Source organism: Poecilia reticulata, linkage group LG9, assembly GCF_000633615.1.
Source record: "Poecilia reticulata strain Guanapo linkage group LG9, Guppy_female_1.0+MT, whole genome shotgun sequence".
In the NCBI taxonomy this organism is placed as follows: domain Eukaryota; kingdom Metazoa; phylum Chordata; class Actinopteri; order Cyprinodontiformes; family Poeciliidae; genus Poecilia; species Poecilia reticulata.
Genome location: NC_024339.1, coordinates 15,060,670 through 15,083,923, shown reverse-complemented (window position 1 = coordinate 15,083,923; position 23,254 = coordinate 15,060,670). Strand labels below are relative to the sequence as shown.

Sequence of the window (23,254 nt, the reverse complement as noted above, 5' to 3'; positions counted from 1 at the left end):
TTGCTGTAATACTAACTGCTGCAGGAGGACCTTTCTGCTCACAGCCATCTTTATTTTCAACAACTCTGTGAAAAACCCTGAACAATATAAGTTAAAACATTTAATTTCCCACTGGGATCTGTAAAATGTTTTTGAACTGATTTGAAAGTGAAGGTGTGAAAGCCGGAAAAGTGCTTTCAATAAATTAAATAATAATAAAAAAGAAGGTCTGAAGTAATTAAATTTACACGTATAATTGTTAATTTACTTTCAAAGAATTCAAACAGCAATAACAGAGGAACTATGTCAATACATTCTTTAATTCCCCCTAACAAAATCAACGTGAGTCCCACCCAACAGGATGCATCATCATCACCTTCATCATCGGCCCGGTAAGCCGCTCCTCTGCTGAGGTCACATCGGCCCGCCCCTCAGGCACCGGCGGGACCGCAGTGGTCCGATAAAAAGTCCGGACGGTGCCCGGGAAGCAGAAGGACTCCGACAACAGTGTTGCTGAAAGCAGCGCTAATTTCAAGAACCGGTACCTGGTAAGGTTGTTTCTTTTCCTTGTGATTTACCATCGCGATGCAGAATGACTTCTCCCGCTGCAAGCCTGTTGATCTGAAACGTTTAACAGGACGTGTTAAGTTATATTTCTGTTTTCATCACCTGCGTTACGCTTTGCTGCTTTATTTTGAAGCGAGTCTTTAGATTGTCTCGCAGTTCCACTTTAAATAAAACAGTTTACCAGATACATGAGATGTAAATAATGTCTTTCAGCTGATAAATGCAGAGCAAATAGTGTTAATTTCTGCCAATTTCTTCATATCTTCAAATTCAGTTTTAGAGTTTTCTGATATTGGCCTTTTTTAAATGGTTCATAAGTTGTGCAAAGAGCAGAAACTGGGCGATTTTCAGATGCATAAAAGCTGGTAAATCTGATGATCTCACACTTTTCTGAGCAATTTGATCTGAGTTAACCTCGGTACTCGCCTCCTTTCAGGCAGACATTCTTCATGGGTCACATACTCTTTGGTTTATGTACATTATCTGATCCTCAGCTAAGTTTGCGCCTCATGCTGATGCTTCTGACTCAAAATAAGCCACAGCTGTTTAACCAGAAGATGAGGCTGAATCACACTGGGGTTTCAATGCTGGGCTGAAGAAATAAAACATTTCTGACTTCATGTTTGACCTCTATTTTCAGCCAAAGACTCCAACTCTGCCTCTTCATCTCACAAATGCCTCTGTGTGTCTCCAGCCCTCAGAGTGGGGCTGAGTCACGACTACTCATTGTCTTTCTGCTGACCGCTGGCATTTACATCCTTTCATCTTTTCTTTCCCTGAAACTCCCTCACTACTCAATGTGGCCTCTGTTTGCGCTCTTTGCTAATATCAACACCTGTACGTCTGCCTCCGCTGAGCTTTCCACTTCGTCTTTCTCCCTGATAAAGAGTTCCCAGAGTTGTTGCACAGAGGGAGGCGGGGAGGTAACAATGCAGCTGGTTGTTCTGCAGCCAGATCACAGCTGCTTTGTTGAAGCCTGAAAAGCCTCAGGCAAAGTAATAATAGAGCTTTATAAGTGCCCTAAATCACAGGTTTTAACACATTCTCCTTAAAATGTATGTAGTTAAACCTCTACGTCTAGATTGATTGAAACATTTTTTGGATACTACGATGTCAAATAACGTTTTACCATGATTTTCTTTAAATTGAAAACCAACTGATTTGAAAAAGTTACACAAGAACTGAGCTGTAGTTACAAATATACTCTGCAAAAACACAAAATATTACTATTTTCTGTCTAGTTTCTAGTGCAAATATCTTATCTACAAGTAACTTTTCAGCAAGACAGTAGCTTGTTTTAAGTTTTAAGTAGATAATTCCTTAATATTGATTAAACAAATACTTGTTCCATTGGCAGATTATTTCACTTATAACATGAAGAAATGTTTTGTCATAAGTGAAATAATCTACCAAAGGAACTAGCACTTTTAAAATTAATATTAAGGATTTTTAAAACTTGAAACAAGCTCATACATCGCGCTGAAAAGTTACTTGTAAGTTAATTTTGTCTTGTTTCATGTCTACTAAGATATTTGCACTGCAAAAAAATTCACAATAAGCACCTTTTGCTGCCCAATTATTAATTGATTAATCTAAAAATAGTCGACAGATCAGCTCACATCTGTTCTGTTCATCTTTTCAGATGTTAGAAGCATTTTTAACAGGAAATTAATCCTTTCCTATAAATTGTCAAGCGTATAAGGAATGCTATGTTATTCCGTTCAGATGGTAAAATGTTTGTTTTCTTATTTAAAAAGGAATTAAATTATTTGCCTATATATATTTTAATGAAAAGTGGTAAATGAAATATCTTCAAAATGTGCCAATTTTTTTTGTCAAAAAGTCGATTAGTTGAAATGTACATTAAAAGTAAGGTTGCCATTGTTTAAAACGAGTAAGTTTGAATAAAATATGCAAGATAAATAATTATAGGAGATTATAGATTTTATAGACAGAAGGCAAAGTGGAGCATTTAAAATGGAAGAGGCTTCAGTAATGTCAAAATAAGTTAACACATTAATCACATGACTCAGAAAAGCAAAGCCTGGTGTGACGTCTTTATCGTGCTGTGATGAGGAGGAAGAGAAAGAGGAACAATAAATAAAAATAAAAACTTGGTGCAGATGCTTGAGTTTTTAGCAGGCATCTTGAACACTGTTCCTCTCAACCAAACCATCCACAGTTTAGCATTTTGGTCATAAAGGAATCTTTCACATGCAGCCTTTTGCAGCACATCGTCATCATTACAAATCTTCTCTGATGCTCTCATCGCTAAGATGGTGGTCAGCACTAAACACCAGTTCCATAAATACACAGAAATGTCACACGCACCTGGTGGCATCTGCTTCCAGCTTTGGACATAACTGCAGAGCGCAGGCACCTATCGCCAGCGTCTGTTGTATTTGTTTGCAGTGCTTAAGTTCTCCATCTTTAACCAGCTATTATGAGTCACAGTCTGACCTCAGCTTCTCTAAAGATGTTTTCATGTTGTCTTTTCTTATTTGACCCACTAAGAAGAGGAACCACAGTCTCTCCAAGCTGCATACTCTGTTCCAGATGTTTATCTTGTTTTTTTTATGTATGACTAGAATACATATTTAGGCATCTACTTGGTAATAGGGCCTTGCAAATTTATCCTGAAAATTTTGCACATTTTGGATCAGTATGGATCTTATGCTATAAAACCAACACAAAGTAGCAAATTTTTTGAAGGGTAAAGACAAGTTCAATTGTTTTTTTTTAATGTAAGCAACAATGAAAATGTGTGGTGTTTATTTGTAGTCATCACCCTTTAATATAGTGCCCCTAAATAAAATTCTGAATAATTTGTTGGTAAATAGAGTGAATTTATGTGGAGTTTAATATTAGCTATGGCTGTCGTTAACGCATGTGACTAATCTAAATAGCTTAATATGTTAATACTATATAATCCAAATTAATCGCATTACCTATTTTGTCCTAAAAGCCTCTTTGCTGCAGAGGGTTGTGTAGTTTGAAGCAGCACGTTGCACGGTCTTGTACTGCGGTCAACAATGCAGAGTGAAAACATGAGCAAGGAAACTAAAACTATTGGCAAATTTCTCTTAAAAAACATAAACAGCAATAAAAGTCTGGACAAAACCAAGGTCACACGTAGCCTGCATATTGCAATGTTGAATTATCCTTCCAGTTTATAGTTAACATTTTTAAATTAAGATTTGAAACAAAAATAGTTATTTTGAAGCGTTGTGTATATAAAAACCTGGGAAAGAGACGTTTTCTTATGCATGTTTATAAGCATGTTATGTGCACGTTTTAAAAAATATTTCAACAAAGTTGAACATAGTAATTATTAATTGGTACTAATAAAGATGTCCTATAAAGGCTAAATGGAAAAACTTACACAATCACCGTCCTCACAGTGAAACACGGTGATGGCAGTGTGATGCTGTGGGGATTCTCTTCTCAGCAGATGATTGTTGAGAGTGAACCAGAATGTGACTTAAGGTAAAAACAGGACAACACTGGAGTTGAACCTGTGAGACGGTTTAAATAACTTCAGATATGTTGGAACTTTGCCTCCCAGCAGCCCTGAACAAACAGGCAGAGGCATTAATGGCCTAGTCAAAGTTTGGACCTAATCTCAACCGAGAATCTGTTGCAAGACTTGAAAACTAATTTCCATTGGCACGCTACTGTATATCCTACTTTTTGCTCCATTTTACAAATTAGGATGATTTTATCTTGGTCTATTACACAAAAATGCTAAATTTAGAAAAAAAATCTGTATGTTGTGAATATTTGAATATTTTTTTAGTCATTGTTAAAAATGTGTTTTAGTTTTACTCTGAACTCATTTATAGATTTGCAGATTCACACATTTCCATGTACATACTTGTTTTTATTTCAGTTTGTGTATTTCATTTATTTCATATTTAAATTTATTCTAATTTCACACTTGGGTTATAAATATTATATCACTAATTGTATAATTAGAGATATAATATTTTGTATCTAAAAAACATATAAATATAAATTGTCGCAGGAGTTATTGCGATTAACAATAATATTGTTATTTTGAGATTATTTATTGATTTCAAGGATCAATAAACTTTAAATCCCAGTGAACATTTGACACTGGAACTGGAAGACATGTTAAATATTCAAATAAACAAACAAAACAACAAATAAAGTGAATTATGAAGTATCTCTTAAAAAAATTGTCAAGGTTAGTTGAGATCAAAACACCAGACTGAAGACTTTTATCATCCAGTTTTTAGTAGAAATAGAGAAAGAAAAGAGAATCAGGCACAATTATTATCGAGTTACTTTTAATTGATCATGTGATTAATTGAATTATTCCTAATTGTGACAGGCTTGGTTGTCTGCGTAGCTTCCTTCCCTCTTACATGTAGTAAAACTGCAGAAACTTGGACCCGCTCCAGCGCTGATGTTCCCTAAACAGGCCCCTGCATGTCAGGCCTGTGACAGGGTGGGAGGCACATGTGTTCATATCTGATGTTCTGATGAGTGTTTTTGTGCGTGCATGCTTCGTTATCCAGTTTTGTTTTTTTTTTTAAACTCAGAGCCCTGACGCCGGTTTGAGCAGGAAACACATGTTTTCAGCTGACACGGCTGCAGAGGCGGCTGAATGGGTCAGGACAGATGCACAAAAGGAAACAAAAAAGAAGCTGGTGTGTCTTTGTCACGCTGCCAGTGAGGCTCTCGTGTCGGGGCTCGTATAGTTTCTACCCGGGGCTGTGCAGTTTGCGGTGAGTTTTTGCGTTAAATGTCGTGCATGTGGAGTTTGCTTTACTGAACACTGGGTGAAATGAGCAGTAGTTTCAGGATTATCTCCACGTTCCTGAGCACTTTGTTCGTGTTTTTTGAGAGCGCCTGCCAACGTAGCTGTTTTACCTCACATACGTTTTACAACACATGTATTAAATGAGCTCAGAGAGTGACTCACTGGAGATTGCACAAGGCAGAGAGGAGGACGGCTGGCACGGTTTCAGGTGGTTATTACTGGATCTCTGCCATGCACATGCTCTGTGGAGGAAGTTCCCTTTTCTTATTTTCATAACAACATTGAAGGTTTTTATTTAGAAATCAGTCTCACTTCTTATTTATGCCTTGCACAGCTTTCTCGTTTTCTGTTTTAGTGCATCCTCCTCTCATTTTTGACTGTAGTGACTCATGTTTACTCACACTCAAATGTGGGGCAGCAGACTCGGTTTTCATTTCCGTTTTTGCAGAATAAAGGTTTTTAGACCACAAGGAACCATTCTGAAGTAATTTTAACATGTTTTTGAGGTGCAAAAACACAAAATATTACTAAGTCTTAGTAATATACAAAACTACTGGTAACTTTTCAGCAAGATATAGTAGCTTGTTTTAATAAATAATTCCTTAGTATTGATTTAATAAGTACTGGTTCCACTAATGGCAGATTATTTCACTTACAACACGAGAAAATGTCTTGTTATAAGTGAAATAACCTGCTATTACTTCTTTTTAAAACCAACATTAAGCAATTAATATTGTCTTAAAACAAGCTCCGATATTTTGTTAAAAAGTTACTTGTAGATTAGTCCACTTGCGATAAGACAAAGCTAAAATATTTGCACCAGAAACTGGACAAAAAAAGAGTCCAATACACCTGAATGTCTTCTGAGGCTTGTCTCTAAGCAGATTTGCACACCTAGAAACTGAATGTTTTGTCCACCCTTCTTCTGCAAACTAGGTCAAGCTTTGTCAGGCTGGATGGAGAATATTTGTGCTGAGATACGTCGTGTTGGATTAGCAGTTACTATGAAATCTGTGAAGTAGTTCAAGCAGTGTGAATGCTTTTCAAACCACTTCTTTTTATTTTTAACTGAAGATGGAAATGTTAGAAGGTCTATCCCAGTCCTGTCCTTTATTCTTAGTTGTTTCCTTGCTTTAATGTGTTAAAGCATTATTGCATTCAGCCTTTTATAACTTCAGGGTTTTCCACGCGTCGTCTGATGTGGCGTTTTTTTGTGAATTTCTTTTTTGGTTTGTTAACCAACTGACTCATTTCCTGTTTATTCCTTCTGGAAAACAAATGAGTCTTTTCTATCTGATGTAATTAAACCATAGGAGGGGTCCTCATAGGGAATGTAAACAAAAGAGGGAAATGAATTCAAGGTGGACTGAAAACTTGAAATATGCGAGTCCTGCACGGACTCATAAAGCTTCCTCTGAACTTGAATAAAACTGGAAGTGACCTTGGAGTTTCTTCTGGTACTAAATGTTTACAGCCCTTCCGCTCCCGTTTTGGTGTGCTCAGTGTTTGACGCAGGAAGTGAACTGAATGCAGGAACAGTTCAGCTGGGAGAAGGTGACCAATATTGACATTTTCCTGTGATTGTCTCAGTTGATGACATATTGGTGACGAAGGATAAAGATACAGCAATGTGTGTGGGGGACAGTTAACTCATTGGTAACAACATTTCTGCAGATCCTTACATTTCCCGTCAGCAGTGATGTTATTGTTGCGTTTGTGAAAATGGTGCAAGATATGCGCATCATGCGTTATATTTTATAATATTCATTAATATTTTGCACTGTCATGGGATTAAAGAGCAGCATGTCTTCTCAGAGTCCCTAACAGTGTTCATATGTGGATGTCAGCATCCACATATGTTAATAAAAAAATCCAAGTTTGGTGAATCTAAAGCAAATTTCTGATAAATTCTTGTTTGTCTTCCAGAAAAGTGAACAAAACTGAAACCTGGAAAAGTTATGATGAGTTTATATCCAGGAATCTTCTTCCTTTCTGCTCTCTGCTGCTGCCTAGCGGACAACGTAAGTATTACAGGGCGGTTATAAACCCTATTATTTCTAAACAATGCACGATGAAACTTATAAGAGTAAAATATACTCTACTGTGCTAAAAAAAAAATCAGCAGATATATATTTTAAACAATATTATTAATGTGGCCTGTAACCCAATTAAATAATATTGAAACTTTATTCAGCTTTTGAATTAATAAGATAAAATGTAAAAAAAAGTTTTTTAAGCAACTAAAAACTGCAAGTTGGGACACTGCAAAGTGTGGAAAAAAAATAAGCAAATCTCACAAAGCCACAACAAAACATAGAGAACATCAAATCTGTAAATGTGTAAGAAGAAAAACATGATGTACCATTTTAAGAAAAAGAAAATATTTTATGGCGGACACATTTCTCAAAAAGGCTGGATTTGCTACCAACAGTTTTTTCGCTGCATTTTTGGCAAACATTTTTACTTGGTAAGAACCTGGATTCTTCAAAAAGGTCAGGAGATCCCAAACTTTTGAACCTGTGGCCTCAAAATAACAACACCAGAGAATGGCAATGCCCTAGAAATACATATAATTATTTCCATCAATCTATTTAGAAATAAATATATAGTTACATACTTTTAAATGAATTTCTTTGGTAAATATGATTAAAAAGTACATCCCTATACATTATTTAATAAGACATTTAGTGGTATTTTTACTTATTTTATTACATATTTATCTAGTTTTGTCCTTTTTGGGCCTACATGCACCTCAGGGGTAACATCAATCTGAAAATCTCTTATAGAGGACATGCAGTCCGTGCTAAAGGAAAACTTCTTTCTGCAATGCAACCATGCCTCCAACTGCACCACCCTGCATTTCTGCATCAAACCAACAATGTTTGTTAGTACTTCCTTAAAAACGGTGCAATTTCCTAAACATATAATATGTTTTCTGTGTTATTTTGTGATTTAAATATGGGTTTATGAGGGCTGCAAGTCATTGTGTTCAATCATAGCAGTTTTGAGAAACTTTCTTGGAGTTGAGGTTGCAGAAAAATTCTCCACAGACTGTAGAAGATCTACTTTTTGCCCTCATTTTGACTTCAGAGGGGAGTTTCTGTAGAAGCTTTAAAAAACATTCACTTTGAAATATTAATAGATTCTTTTATTTTTTTTAATGGTGGAACAATTTAGCTCATAAAGTTCAGAGTCTACCCAAAATACACAGCATTTCTTTCCGGTGCTTAAATAAACCTCCAGCATGTTTAGCGTGTCCTTGATGTTTGCAGGTGTCGCTGCTCCGCAGCAAGCGAGGGACCCGATTTTACAGAGGTGAGCCCAACCGGCAGCCAGCTAGACGGACGCTTTTGATTGTTCAGTTGAAGAAACCTTCACCTTCCTTTGAAACATCCTGTGAGCCTCATCATGTTTTTCTTTATCTTCCTCTGCATCATCCTAACAGTCACCTCCACCATTGTTGTTGTGGTCTTAAAATTCTTTATCTGTCAGTCATCCTCCTTTTAGTTGTTCATGTTTGAATCAAACTAATGCTAAAGCTGGAGTATGTAACTTATATAAAAATAAACATGTTTTTTACATATTTGTTAAAAGTTTCGCCTTGTTGCGACAGTGTAAGAGGAGACAGATGATCTGTGAAAAGATCGATCTCCTCCACCTCCTCCCTGAGCTACTGCTGCTGTCTAAAGAAATGCACTGCTTCCAGTGCATTAAAACAACCAATCAGAGCCAGGAGGAGGGTCTTGGCGCTGTCAAACATGCTCGTGTAAGCACTGTTAAATGTGCTAATGGTGGAGAAACAACTTACCATTCAAGGAAAACAGTTTATCTGCTTTTCCGTGGCTGAGTGTTCATGATACCATCAGGAAGGAGCTGTAACGTATTAGAGAGAAAGGGGGGGGGAAAGTGCAGCACGTACACAAGCTTGATTCGAGCGCTAAGACCCTCCTCCATGCTCTGATTGGTTGGCACTGGGAAGACTGGGAGAAGGTAGAAGAGCTTGATTTTTTCACAGATTATCAGTCTCATACTACGCTGACAGTTTTAACAAATATGTAAAAAAAAAAAAAATTTTTTTAATAAAAGTTAGCTTTATTTATGTCCTGTTGAGTTGCCTGCTTTCTCACTGTTTTTATGTGTGTCCTCAGTCCTGTGTGTGGACAGTGAAACGTCAGCCGTGCGTAGCTTTGGCGACACTTGGCTGCGCTGGAAAGGACAGCGCGTGGAGTTTTGCCATTGCGAGATAAGAGGAAGAGAGCAATGTCATGTTGTGCCTGTCATCAGTGAGTCGGATTTAACACAAACACAATGAGAACCATCTGACTTACCCGACCCCTGCTCTCTCTCTCTCTGTCGCATCGTAATCACCCGTCTGCTTGCCAGCTCTCACCAAGCTGCCCGCCTTCCATTATAGCTCAGCCTTTACCTCTAACTTGCCGTTACGACCTCAGCTGATTATTTTATGTTGGCCCGACTCGCTCACGTTTCCACTTCCCTGTTATTTCACTGCATCCACATGAAGAGCCGCTGCTCTCAGTTTAGTCTGAGATTATTTGAAAATCCTCCTGCCAGACCAGCCCTCGTACGCATTTTCACCCCCATTGAGAGATTCTTCGAAGCAACCCTAACCCTCCCTCAGACAAATTGCAACCACATTTTCCATCTCTCATACAACCCCTTCCAAACATGGCTTGATATAAAACAAAACCAGCATTGGTTAACACTTAAAACTTGTTTTTTTTACAAATCCTTGGCAGGGAAGGGAGCCATGTCAAACCATGTAAACGAAGACATTTGCATACTACTGAAACCCACAGTTTTTTAATTTTCTGTGACCAGCGATGACAAATCACTCAGATTAAAATTGTCTAAGMTGCTGCTGCTCTGAAGAGCCAGATGACGTGGGGCTGACTAAACACCTCTGTCTGCCTTTTCTTTTTCCAGACTGCTACGTGTCCCAGTGCTACAACGGGGGAACCTGCAAGGAGGCCGTCTACTCGTCCGACTACATCTGTCAGTGTCCCCCCGGCTTCAGCGGAGCTCAGTGTGAGATCAGTAAGTATCCATGTTTCACTCTAATCTGGGTCATAATTCTGAGCCTTTAAAATTACAGATTTAATTGTAAAAAAGTGACTAAACGACCGTGCAAAACCACAAATATTAAGAGAAAAGCTGTAAAACCTGTAAAAGACATTGAGATTTTTCACATTTTGTTACATCTCAACAACTAACTTCAATGTACTTGAGGTTGTATCGATGTTAAGTTGTTWAAATGATTCAGGTTTATCAGTTGGCTTTATGTCTGGACTTTGACTAGGCCGTTGCGACCCAGAATCCATTGTAGATCTGAAAATATTCAGGGTAATTTTTCTGCTGGAAGGTGAACATCTGCCTCAGTCTCAAGACTTTTGCAGTCTCTGACAGGTTTTATTCCAGGATTGCTCCATCCATCAAGCCTCCCCACATCATCATACTGCCACCACCATAATGCGGGGTGTCAATATTTTTAAATACAAAAGCACGTACATAAACTGTTGACCTACTTTAGACATAAATATAAGAAGAACCAAAGAGATGATTGATTTTAGGAAAAATAAAAATGTCGTCTCCCCTTTGTACATCTATGATCAAGCAGTTAAATTTTTGGAAGAATACAAATATATTGGGACCACAACTGACAATAGGCTTTGTTTTGACAAACAAGCTCACCAACATAGACACTTTTATTGTAAATAAATTAGACATTTTAACATGGATAGTAGTTTTATGGGAATGTTTTATAACTATTTTATTGAATCTGTTCTTACTTGTTCTTTTATTTGCTGGTATAAAACAAAAACCACATTCAATGCTTCAATGCCAGTGCAAAATTACCCATGCCTTCCTAAGCAACATCTCTACCCTCCACGAAGCAGATCCCCCAAGAAAGCTCAGGCAATTTTAGCTGCACCAAACCCTTGTTTAATTCTCTCTTTTACCATCAGGAGGCAGATTTGCTTTAAAAAGCTGCAGGCCAACAGATTTAAGAACTCATTTTCTTCTGCTTTTAATAGCCTTTTAAATACTTGAGTTGAGTGTTGTGATGTTTTTTTTTTCTTCTTAAATCTTATTTACTGTATTTATTGTTGGTGTATGCTTATTCTGCTGGCTGTAGTATAAATTGCCCCATTGGGGATATTAAAGATACCCTGAATCTTGAAGGCAGCGTTCATTAAGACGTGTTTCTGACTCTTGACTCTTGATAAGGTCACAGTCTGGCTGGGTGACTCCACAGCTGCTGTCATAGAGCTGTGGTTTGAAGAGAAGAAAAAAGATGGATCATAAACCATGGAAAGACATTCTGGGACTTGAATGTTTTTGTTTCAGTGGTTTTAGGGACACCCCACCCTTGGATAATTATCCAAAGGCCGGCCAACAGCTTTTTAGCAAAAGTGCAGCCAGTTAATGTGGCCATATTTTGTGTGTGGTCACTGCTTTAAAAACCACTAATATGGAAACTATGATATTAATGCTATTGTAAAGCATGATATGGATTTATACGATATACAAGAACTAAACTTTACTTCATAATTTGTTTTAAGGATCTACAGAACCACAATAAAATATTCCAAATAGATTCTGCAAATTTAGCCTGGAAAAATCCAGCCCCCTTTTCCAACGCTATTTGCTTTACACCAACTGGTTGGGCTCTCTGTTATTGAGAAATTATTGTGGACATGTGGACAAAATTGCTGTTCACAGAACTGTATAGCAATGTAAAAAATACAAGTCAGAGACATGTTTCAGCTGTGTTTAGAGCTTTAAAGAGCTTTATGGTGTTGAAGTTTTTAAATTTACCATATCGCTAACGTTTAGCCGTGACGTATGTAACACGCCAGTTCGACGCAATGGAGCTTACCGGAAATTGCCCGCATTGTAAACAATCATCCTCCACTGCTTAAGAGAGAAGGGCCAAGCTGAACGAGATGGTTGTTAATGTTAATTCAGTGGTTTCGTTTACTTCCTCTGCTGTCATTGCTAAAACTACAGGCAGAAAATTGTCGTCATTGTTCACAACTTCTCTTTCTGTTCGCTGATTGGTTGGCGCGTTTGAATTGTACCTAAAGGAATCAAAGTAATCGGGAAAAACCCAGACTGAGCTAAAACTAATATGGCCGCAGCACATGCGCAGTGCGCCGTTCGAAATTTAGCATGTTGACGTTTTTTGCTATCAGACGGAGCATTGACTGCGAGCGGAGTAGAGTAGGAACTCAATTGCGGGGTCACTGCTAATCTAAACTCTGTCAAATGAATTTTAGTGACTGTATTTCTTTGTCCGTCAGACACCAATGAGAAATGTGCAGTGGGTCAGGGCGAAGGATACCGCGGGACCTGGAGCATCAGTCAGACCGGAGCTGCGTGCATCAACTGGAATTCAACTTCTCTCAGAGGAAGAAGGTTCACAGCTCAAAAATTAGACGCCAACAGCCTTGGGTTGGGCAATCACAACTTCTGCAGGTAAACCACAACCAGAACAGTTGCTGAAAATGACAAGTGCAAAGTTTCTTGCAGTTCCATAAATCCAATTGTATAAATCAGCAGAAAACGAGCCATTTTCCCTGTGTTTGATTTTAATAATTTGATTGAATTGATATCAGAAAGGAAATTATTTCTCAAAAAGTAAATAAATAAAAGTAATTACACTTTTTGCATAAAAAAGCAACTCATAGTCACTATTTGAATTTCGAGTTGAACTATTAAGCAGCAGAGTTTGGTAACTTGTAATTTGTTTGACTTAGGTTAAGGATTGGACTAATTCTTTGTAAACGTTGGTTTTAAACTCTTTATTTGGGAGAGGGACTTGTAGTTACTGTTTTTTTTTGTTCAGACATTTTCAGATTTATATGTATGCATATATATATATATATATATATATATATAATATAACTTCTGCTTCTGCTTTCTTTGACTAATATTTAACTTGGTCTGACCTTCAGAAATACTTAAGCATGAAAAACATGCAACAAAATAGGAAACCAGGACTTTTTCACAAGAGCATAACACATTTGGGTTGAGCAGAAGTTATTAAATGTGAAGTAGCTCACAAACAACTGGCAACAATTCTGCTGCAAAGCCATCAAACATTGATATTTGATAAAAATCCATAAAAAATAATGTTTTCTATAACTATGAGTTGTTTAAACCCTTAAAATTATCAATTTTTTACCTCAGGAATCCTGACCACGACAGCTCACCATGGTGTTACGTCTATAAAGGCACACAGGTAGCCTGGGAGTTCTGCTCTGTGCCCAAATGTCCTGCAGGTAAAGCAACAACAACAACAAAAAAACACACCAAAATGATAAAAACAAAATGTAGGAAACTTGCCAGTAACACATTTCTTGTGTGTGTTTGAGCAGATAAGAACAGAGAGTGCGTGGTTGGCTTGGGTCAGACTTATAGAGGCACGGCTTCTGTCACGAAGAGCGGCTCCAAGTGTCTGCCGTGGGACTCTCCTGCTATCAGACGTAAGGTGAACAATGCCTGGAGATCGAACGCCTTGGACCTGGGGCTCAGCAACCACAATTTCTGCAGGTAAAAATCACGCCTTAGTTTTGTTTTTACCCTGTGATGTGTGGAGAGATGATTGTAACTCTGTTTTTTTTTCCTTGTTTTTTTAACAGGAACCCAGATAATGATGCGGCTCCTTGGTGTCACACCTACAAAAACATGCAGCTGAACTGGGAGCTTTGTGACATTCCTAAGTGCTGTGAGTAAATTTCATGACTCTCTTTCATTTAAGATTTAATTGACAACAGCACCGCTAGTCTCCTGGTGAAAATGTTTAGTAACGAGGGAAGAAACATTGTGTAGAGAAACTAGGGGTGGGCGATGTGGTCTTAGAATTTTATTGCAATATTTTGTGGTACTATTATAATAACAGTAAAGATTATGATTTTAAAAAACTATTTCTGACTTATTTTGTAGGTAGCTGTATGGCTGTGACTGCATGACACAGCATTCATAGCACCACAAACATGAATATCGTTCTTGAAAAACATTCCCATTTGAATATAAATTACTTTAAAAAAGTGTAATTTGTATCACTAAAACTGTACGCAGCAGTTTTTAACCATATATACTTGTATTGAAGTTCTCATGGGAAAAACAGTGGAGAAAATAGCAAACAGATGTCATAAATCAGCAGGTAATGCCCCAATCACCTACCAATCCCAGCAAAGCTCCAACACATTTGGTCAGCTGGTTTTACCATTGTATGCGCTGTAAAATAGCTGCTCAAAAAGACAAGTGCTTTGCTGTAGACTTTTCACCTAGAAACCACTTACTACATCCTTCTTGGTTGTGCAGGAGGCTCCACTTCTGCTTTTCAAAGATGTACAGTTATATGTGTATTATTGGATGTACACATATAATTGTACCCAGGGCATATAATTAGATGTACAATTATATGCCCATGTGTTTGCAGCCATTTTTACGTGCGAATGTAAATGGAACTGAGCAAACTAAAATCTCATTATCTAGGAATGGTTTTGTGCAAAAATGCAATGAACGTGTTTTCCTAATCTGTTGAAGGAAGCATAATATGCCACCTTTAAAAATGTTTCAGTAATATTTATATTATCAAAGTGTTGGACTTGGAGCAAAGCATGGATTCTTCTGAATGTTATTTTCCTGCAATAGAAGAGAAATTAATTTTAAGGCTTTTTACACCTCTACTAAGTATGTTTTTTTTTTTTTTTTTCTGTATTGTAGTGACACATCCATCCGTCATCACCACTCCTGGCATACGTGCTCCCACCACCAATAACAACAATGGAGGTACTTTAAGACAACTTAAATGAATCCTCAGTGGATTTAGTGCTATTTTTATTTAAACTTCATGCTGACTCTCTGCAGCAACCTGCGGCCAGCGCCTGGACAACACCTTGAATCACCCAGCTTTCCGCATGGTCGGAGGCAGATACAGCGACATCACGGAGCAGCCGTGGCAGGCCGTCATCAACGTATACCAGGCCCGCCACAGGAGACACTTCTACCGCTGCGGAGGAATCCTCATCGACTCCTGCTGGGTTCTGTCTGCAGCACATTGCTTCGAAATCAAGTATGTCCTCCAGTTCACCTGTTTGCACACATGCTGATAAAAAAAACAACACAAAAAAAATATTTTTTTCTGCAGCATGTCAGAAGGTTACCATTGTTTTTCAGTGACAGAGCTGACAAGCTGGAAGTTATTTTGGGAAGAACTTTTCGGAAGCAGAACTCCAGCAGTGAGCAGATTTTTAAAGTTGAGAAGTACTGGATCCATGAGAAGTTTAACAATGAAACATTTGACAACGACATTGGTGAGTAGACTTTAACTATACACTAGCTTTTTCAAGATTTGTTCACAGCAACAGTTGAAGGGTACAGAGTTTCACCAAGCTGTAAAGTTAACAATAAAAGCAGAATAGGAGACTCAAACTGAAGTGTTTTTCCTCAGTGATGATGATATGGAAAGCTTTAAGTGGGCTGTGAAGGCTTGTAAAACTTTTAAACATCCCACATCTTCCCTGAACGTTAGCCTGACTTTCCTCTGGTCACTTTCCTCTGGCAGCTATTTTGAAGCTTCAGACGGACATCGGCTTATGTGCTGTGGACTCTCCAGAGGTTCATCCAGTTTGTCTGCCTGAACGCGGTCTGGTGCTGCCCGACTGGACTGAGTGCGAGATCTCAGGCTACGGAAAAAACTCAGAATGTAAGAAAACGCACTATTAGCTTTGTGTAAATATTCATATAGGATTGTTGCGTAATTCCAGGTGCTTGTATTTGAATCTTTCAGTTTCTGATGAGTACTCAGAGCGTGTCAAACGTGGACACGTGCGGCTGTGGCCCAAAGAGCGCTGCGTTCCAGAGATCTTGTCTGGACGGACCATCACCTCCAACATGCTGTGTGCAGGCGACACCCGAGGGCTCGACGATGCCTGCAAGGTCAGAACGGCTCAGTTCAGTCTCTCAAACAAATTATGACCCCTGAAGTTTTTTACAGTTCAGTGCATCACATTTCAGACCGCTTGGCCACTGGAAAGGACACGATAGATTTTTGGGTTAAAGCCAGCTGAGTCAAACTCATTTTCATTTTGGGCCACATCAAGATTGTGAATGTCCTCAAAGGGCCGGTTGTTGTGAAACGTGTTGATAAAATCCATTAATAAACCTCTGAAATTTGAATAAATAGTCATCTCTGCACTAAATGTGTACTTCTCCTGAAAGTTAATTAATACTGAACATCATTTCACATTGATCTAAGTCGGCATATGAAAACTACAGGAGAATATGCCACTGAAAAAAAAAGAAGATTTCTGGCTTTAATCTTCTGAGATCAAAAGCCAAAATTCTGAGAAAAATGGTAACAATTCTGACTTTTTTCTCAGAATTTTGACTTTTGATATTAGAAGATTAAAGTCAGAATAATTCTGGTAAATTCTGGAAAAAATAAGTCAAAATTCTGAACAAAAAAGTCAAAACTGCAAAAAAATAAAAATAACAATTCTGATTTTTTTTCTGTGGCCCCAATCTGGTCTCTAATCTGAGCTGCTAATCAATGTAGAGAAGAAAAATAAAGTATTATTGAAAGCATACAGCGGTTATTTTCAAGGTTCTATTTTTCTGTCCCTGTGGGCCACATAAAACTTTATGGCGGGCCAGAAGTGGCCCGCGGGCCTTGAGTTTGACGTGGTTTAAACCAATGAATTTGAATTATTCTGGCTTCTGATTGGTTTCTTATGTAACAATGACGTTGAAGTTCTAGATCCAAAATCTAAAAAGTGTAATCTAATGGACTTTTTGAACAACTAGACAAAATTTTTTCCCCATCTCTAGAAATGTAAAAACTAAAAAGTTGGAAAGCCATTTTTAAGTCTCGTCAGAAATTCTTAATTGAATTTACTTTGACTAGCCCATTATAACACATGAATATGCTTGGATTGTTTTAAGTGTATCTGAGTAATGTGGACTGACTATAAAATAGTTTAGATTTTTGTTTGTAAAAGTTGTTTAAAAATGTCATTACCCTTCTGATTCACAACTATAAACCACCGTGTGTTTATTTATGTAATTAAATCAAAGAAGTTAAATTTATTCATTTGGATTTTTCCACTTTTTCCCCCACAGGGAGACTCTGGCGGCCCTCTGGTGTGCCGAACTAAGGGCCGGATGACTCTGATGGGCGTGATCAGCTGGGGCGACGGGTGCGGACAAAAGGATAAGCCCGGGGTCTACACACGCGTCACCCATTACGTCGACTGGATCAACAGCAAAGTTAAAGCAAACCCGGTCTAAAGTTGGAGAAACTGTAAACAAATGTCTCGTTAAACGACTCATAAACTCAGTGGACGAGCGGTTTATCTCGATGATAGACGGAGGAATCCACGGCGCTCTGTTTTGAGAACGGATGGAGGTTTGAAGTCAGCAGGACGGAAACACACCAGAGGGTTTTGTGGAGTTTAGCGTAGCTCTATATCCTCAATGTTTCTAGTCTTCTCTGTTACGATCGGATTGTCTAAAAAGTGTTTTGTCCTCTTTCTTGGGGGGGCCGTTGTTTAATAATCCTGACGTTTTCTGTTGTTTCCTGATGACGAAGTTTCTTCCCTGCCTACTCGGTGAATCTAAGAACAATAAGAAGGAAGTTTATAAGCTTCTCTTTACTTTATTGTAGCTTTACTGGAATAAATTAGGAACTGCTGACAGATCTGAAGCACTTTTATTAGTTACTCATGGCTTCTCTCAAAGAGGATTTATTTTATGACGGCATTTATAGGAAAACTTAAAATATTGTTTGCCCTTGAGGGATCCCAGACCTGAAACCAAACCCCATAAATTATCTGCTGGTTCAGATTCTGCTTATTTGTGCAGATTTTTTCTGATTTTAGCTTCTTAACGGCAGATGACAACACAGAGGCAAAAAGCAGGAGATCCTCGATCCCATCATCAGAGCGGAAATCGTTCTCGGTCTCTTTTTTATTACAAAAGACGGCTGGGTTGATCCCAGCAAGCATATTTTATTATTATTAGTTTTATATGAATATTTTGTACCATATAATGCATACTGATTTGCAAAGCTGAACTGTTCAAACTTTCTTTGTTCTGCGATTGTGAGTTTCACATGCGCTAAATTAATATTTATGTACAGTTTTTGAAGAAATGTTTATGTTTATATACATCCTTTGAGTATCATGTTATCAGTAATTTATTGTTCTTGTCATTATAATATTGTATGTCAAAACATTTCTGTTTTAATAAAATATTTTGAGAAAAAAAAATGGTTCAGTGGTTTTACAAAACAAGAATTTGAAACAAGTTTGACTTTATAATGCATTTTTATATTTTATGTAACTTGTAAGCTAAATTAATTTTGAGACAAGTGAAACTTGAACATAACCGGATGTTTATATAGGGAAAAAAACCCCCAAACAATTTAAGACTAGTTTGGAAGGAAATCCTTAGACTTGATGAAATGTGCAGACAATGAAATCAGCCACTTTAAAACTACATTATCTCATGAATGGTTAGTTATTCAGCCAGAAATATTCCAGAAATTTGCTAAACAGTAGCAACAACTATAGAGATGTGCTATAGAGGTAATGCACATCTTATTATAGCTCTAGGCTGGAGGTCGGTTAAGTCACACAGCAGGTAGAGTGCTTTCTGTTGTCCGAAGACGCAAAGCGAACAAAAACTGCAACGATGGCGCAGAGCGTTGTTTACGTTTGGTTAGTTTCTGCGTTTTGTCTAACAAGAAGACATTTTTACAGAGCTCAGATTGTTGTTAGGATGAGAAACGAAGAAGAAAAAATAAAGAGGGACTGCAGAAACAACTCATACTTTTCAGGACTCTGCTGTTTTTGACATCAGACTTAGATGTTAAGCTGTGGTAATGATCTCCGTGTAAAAGTTGGTGGCGGTGTTTATGAGGGCCACATGCTCATGTTAGAAAGAGGAACACACTAACATCAGAGTTAGGAAATGAAATTTACATATTAGTTACCCCCGATCAAGTTTTCGACTGATTTTCTTCGTGCGCAATCAAAGGATAAATGTCGCCCCCTGCTGGCTGCTGAAAATAAGAATATTTTACTTGTTCAGCACTGAATTTAATTAAATTTCTGCTTTTTGATTGGTTGGGGACAACAGAAGAAAAGTCTTTTATATAATTTAAAAAAAAATGTTCTTCACATCAGGTTTTGAGACTTAAATCTTGTCATCTTGTTTACTATGAATCATAAATTCCTGATTCTACTCTGTAATTTCTGGCTCTGGTTTTTGTTATGTTTGACACACATTCTTGTTTCCTGGTTGTCCCACATTCCTCTTTCTCTGCTTACTCATTTGTTTTATTATTTCTTTTCAGCTCATTATTGTTTTTTCTCTACATCAATTTAATCATTGAATTGCCCTAACTGTTGTATTTATCGCCTTGCTTAGTTTCAGCTTTATTCTTTTGTCACAACTCCTTCATTCAGTGTCTCATTCATTTCCATCAAATTAATTGGAACATTGCACATATTTATTCCTGAATCATGTAAATTTTTCTCAACCGTCATCTATTCATTCAATATGTTTTTGTCTCCTTCCCGTTATGTGTGATTGAGTCTTCTGAGTCATACTTGCAGTTATCATTACTGGACAATTAGTTACAAATGTTTTACAGTAAAATGCATATTTGTAAACTTGAAAAGTCTGCCAGTCTCTGCCACTTCTCATGGAAAAGTTGAGTGAGTGACAAACAAGCAGATGAACTTTTGGATGTTCTTCTTGGGAGACAGATTAGGATTAGATTACATAAAATGTTATCCTGATCAGCCCTGTAGTTCCTACACTGATTCCCTGTAGCTCAAAGGAAGTTAGTTTATAAATAAATGAACGGTTTTAGCACCACAATACATTAAAGATCTGCTGTTGTTCTATCAAGCTGGTTCTGGTTCTGCTTTGCATCCCCAGAACCAGAATCGAACATGGAGAAGCAGCATTCAGCTTCTATGCTCCACAAATCTAGAACAAACTTCCAGAAAACTACAAAACAGCCGAAAGACTGAGTTTCTTTAAATCTAGGCTAAAAACCCCCAGTTGCCGTTTGACCCATAATAAGTGAAACATTGATCGACATATTTGATGTGTATTGATGATTTTAATGATTGACAAAATATAATGTCTGTTACTGGTTTCACTGCATGTGTTTGATGTTTTTATGTTTTCATGAAGTAAAGCTCTTTGGACTGCCTTGTTGAAACACAGAGTTCCTTTAAATCAAGGCTAAGTGGATCAATATATCTGATGTATTCCGATGATGTCATTTGACAAAATGTAATGTTTATTGCTTGTTTTATAATTGGTTACTGCATTACAAATGTTATAGTGCAGCACTTTGAACTGTCTTGTGCTGAAATGTGCTAAACAAATAAACTTGATTTGACATGAATGATGAAGCCCAACAGAAGGAAACAAAAATAAAAATTATTTCTCATTTCTTGGCCCAGCTCAGGCCGTAAAGCGGACTGGTCCTGCACGACGTTTCTTTAGTCACCTGCTTTAACATGGCAGATGCTTCTGAATCAGCTGCTTTAGAAAGTGGATTGTTGTGTTGTTCTCTCAGAAATCTAATCTATTTTTCCTAAATTGCATCCAGTGTTGTATGATGAGCAAAACCTTTCTGTAGAATCAAGGTCATGCAAGATGATGAAGTAGATTTAATTACTTTCCTCCTGAAGTTGTCTTAAATAGCTGAGAGTAACTTCCTCCCCTGGTTGGAGGTGAAAATAACGACATTTATTTCAGCTCTAAAATTTGTAATCTCATGATATCATAACCTTAGTAATTTTGGGATCACCTTTTCTGAAAGGGAAGTAGTTACTCTGACCAGCAAAACTAAAACCTTGTGTTTAAACTGTGATCAGTAACAGACTTTGCAAACAAAAAAAATTTTTTTTTGTTTGTAAAGCACAAAAATGCTCTTAAACTCCAGGTATAAGTGATCATGTTTACATGAAACAATAAACACATTTTGTTGCGTTACTGCATCGAAAGTCTTGAGTATCTTATTGGGATTTTACTTAAAAGACTGACACAAAGTAGCACACAAGTGTAAATAATATGTTTTTGAAAACCCCCGAAAACAAACAAATAAAACCTCAGCGTGCCGTGTATTTTTATCTTATTATTCAGGTCTCTTTATTCTGATAACTCTGGATAAGATTCAATTCAAATAATTGCCTTCACCTTTCATGTAAACACAGTAAACTGGTGTGTAATTTAATCTCAGTCCTAATATAGCCGCTTTTTTTTTTAACACCTCAGAGGTGTGTCAGGCGGTGATAAAAAGACGGAGAAGTTTAAATCAGGGTCAGTTCATAAAAGCACAAGCTGTGAATATCTGATGGCACTTTGCTAAATCAGTAACCTGAAACTGGGAAGATGACGTCCCAGTAGCTGAAGAGATCCAACGCTTAGAAAGCAACAGGACAATTATTACTCCTGTGTTGTGTTTAATTTTATTGAGATTTTAGGTGAATCAAATAGTGGCAGAAGAAACCCAACTCATGTATCAAACACGTGGAACCAAGTCTATCAGCCAGATAAGATAGAAACTGAACTTTTTGTCCCAGCTGCATTTATTTTATACGGGGTTAAATGAACATTGAATATGTCATCTTCATGGTGGTGGCAGTATCATGCTGAGGTGTGGAACAAAGTATCAGGGATGAAGAAGTGATTAATCAAGACAAATACAGATTAAACTGAAAGAGAACCAGTCAGGGGCTACAAAAGGTGTTTGGGTTTTGGTCAGTGTTTGATTATTTCATGGATTATTTCGGACATTTGGGTTTTTACCTTCAGGTTTATTTTCATAGATTGTTGTCCTTCTTGAATATTTATATTATTTTCTGTAGATTATTCCTGTCATGTTTTACTGTGTTTGCATTTTGATTATTTCCTTTTTATTCAAGCTGTTCACTTCCTTGTATTATTACTCAAAATGTCTTGCCATACAAAATTATTCCTTCAAGTTTAGTTTCTTTATTGTAAAATTTTGTAACTTTGTGCATTTTATTTTATTTTCCGTAGATTAGTGAAAGCCTTCTCTGTTTAGTTTGTCGTTTATGTCCTGTTTAGCTTCTCATCGTATTATTCTGCTTCCTGTTTCTATTGTATTCACTCACATGCGCTGTCTCATCATCTCCATGTGCTTCAGCTGAACTAAAACTCATGTGAGCTCTGGATTTCATTTTTCTGAGTTTTATAGGTTTTGTTTATTAAATTCTTCATTTGTGCCTCTTTCTATGTGCGATAGTGGAAGAGCTTCACCTTCCAACAAACTTCCAACAGGATAGTTTAGATCAAAACAAATCATATGTTAAAATGGCCCAGTTAAAGTCCAAATCTAAGCTCAACCAATTATTTGTTGTGAGACTGTAAAATATTTCAGTGTCTAGAAATAAAGTCTTGGAGCTGGTATGGCAGAGAACAGTGGATCTACCAAGTATTTGATTCACAGAGGGCTGAATACAAATGTACGCCACACTTTTCAGATTTTTATTACAAAAATCTAAAAATCTGTTTCATTTTTCTTTCTGTTCATAATTGCGTGTCTCTTTTGTTGATCTATCTTACAAAATCCTATTAGAAAACATAGAAGTTAGTGGTTTATAACATAAAATGTCAAATAGTTTTGCAAGTTACTAAATCAGAAGCAGTTTTAAATAAATATTTTAGGACTTTAATGCCAGCAGCCTATCTGAGGGACACACTTTTTTCATATTTCTTAGGAAAAATCAGTGGAAAATATCTAAAATAACCCCTCATAAAATGTCTTAAAGGAGCAGTATTATGAAAAATTGACATTTTTGAGCTTTACATGTTGTAAAGCTAAAAAAAGTTATAATGTTATAC

At 37.2% G+C, this 23,254-nt stretch overlaps 1 protein-coding gene across 3 annotated transcripts; it reads left to right on the top strand.

The window, feature by feature from the left end:
• Positions 1-423: 423 nt before the first annotated feature.
• plat (plasminogen activator, tissue) lies at positions 424-18,622 on the top strand. 3 transcript variants are annotated; one of them, XM_008418139.2, is made up of 16 exons: positions 441-527; positions 5,112-5,297; positions 7,259-7,353; positions 8,605-8,728; positions 9,481-9,615; positions 10,277-10,387; positions 12,655-12,829; positions 13,544-13,635; positions 13,732-13,906; positions 13,996-14,081; positions 15,086-15,151; positions 15,230-15,434; positions 15,539-15,675; positions 15,927-16,067; positions 16,152-16,300; positions 17,483-18,622. In XM_008418139.2, exons 3-16 carry the CDS (start codon positions 7,291-7,293, stop codon positions 17,648-17,650), a joined length of 1,827 nt encoding a protein of 608 aa, XP_008416361.1. In that variant the 5' UTR covers positions 441-527; positions 5,112-5,297; positions 7,259-7,290; the 3' UTR covers positions 17,651-18,622. The 3 variants fall into 3 exon arrangements, with proteins under 3 accessions (XP_008416362.1, XP_008416360.1, XP_008416361.1); XM_008418140.2 differs by lacking the exon at positions 5,112-5,297 and having other exon boundaries at positions 424-527; positions 8,605-8,647; XM_008418138.2 differs by lacking the exon at positions 5,112-5,297 and having other exon boundaries at positions 424-527.
• Positions 18,623-23,254: the final 4,632 nt, after the last annotated feature.

Coding starts and splice junctions, on each gene's coding strand:
- plat (XM_008418138.2), top strand. CDS start 7,291: ATGATGAGTTTATATCCAGGAATCTTCTTCCTTTCTGCTCTCTGCTGC. Junction 13,907..13,995: donor AGCAACCACAATTTCTGCAG/GTAAAAATCACG, acceptor TTTTTTTAACAG/GAACCCAGATAATGATGCGG. Junction 16,068..16,151: donor CTACGGAAAAAACTCAGAAT/GTAAGAAAACGC, acceptor TGAATCTTTCAG/TTTCTGATGAGTACTCAGAG.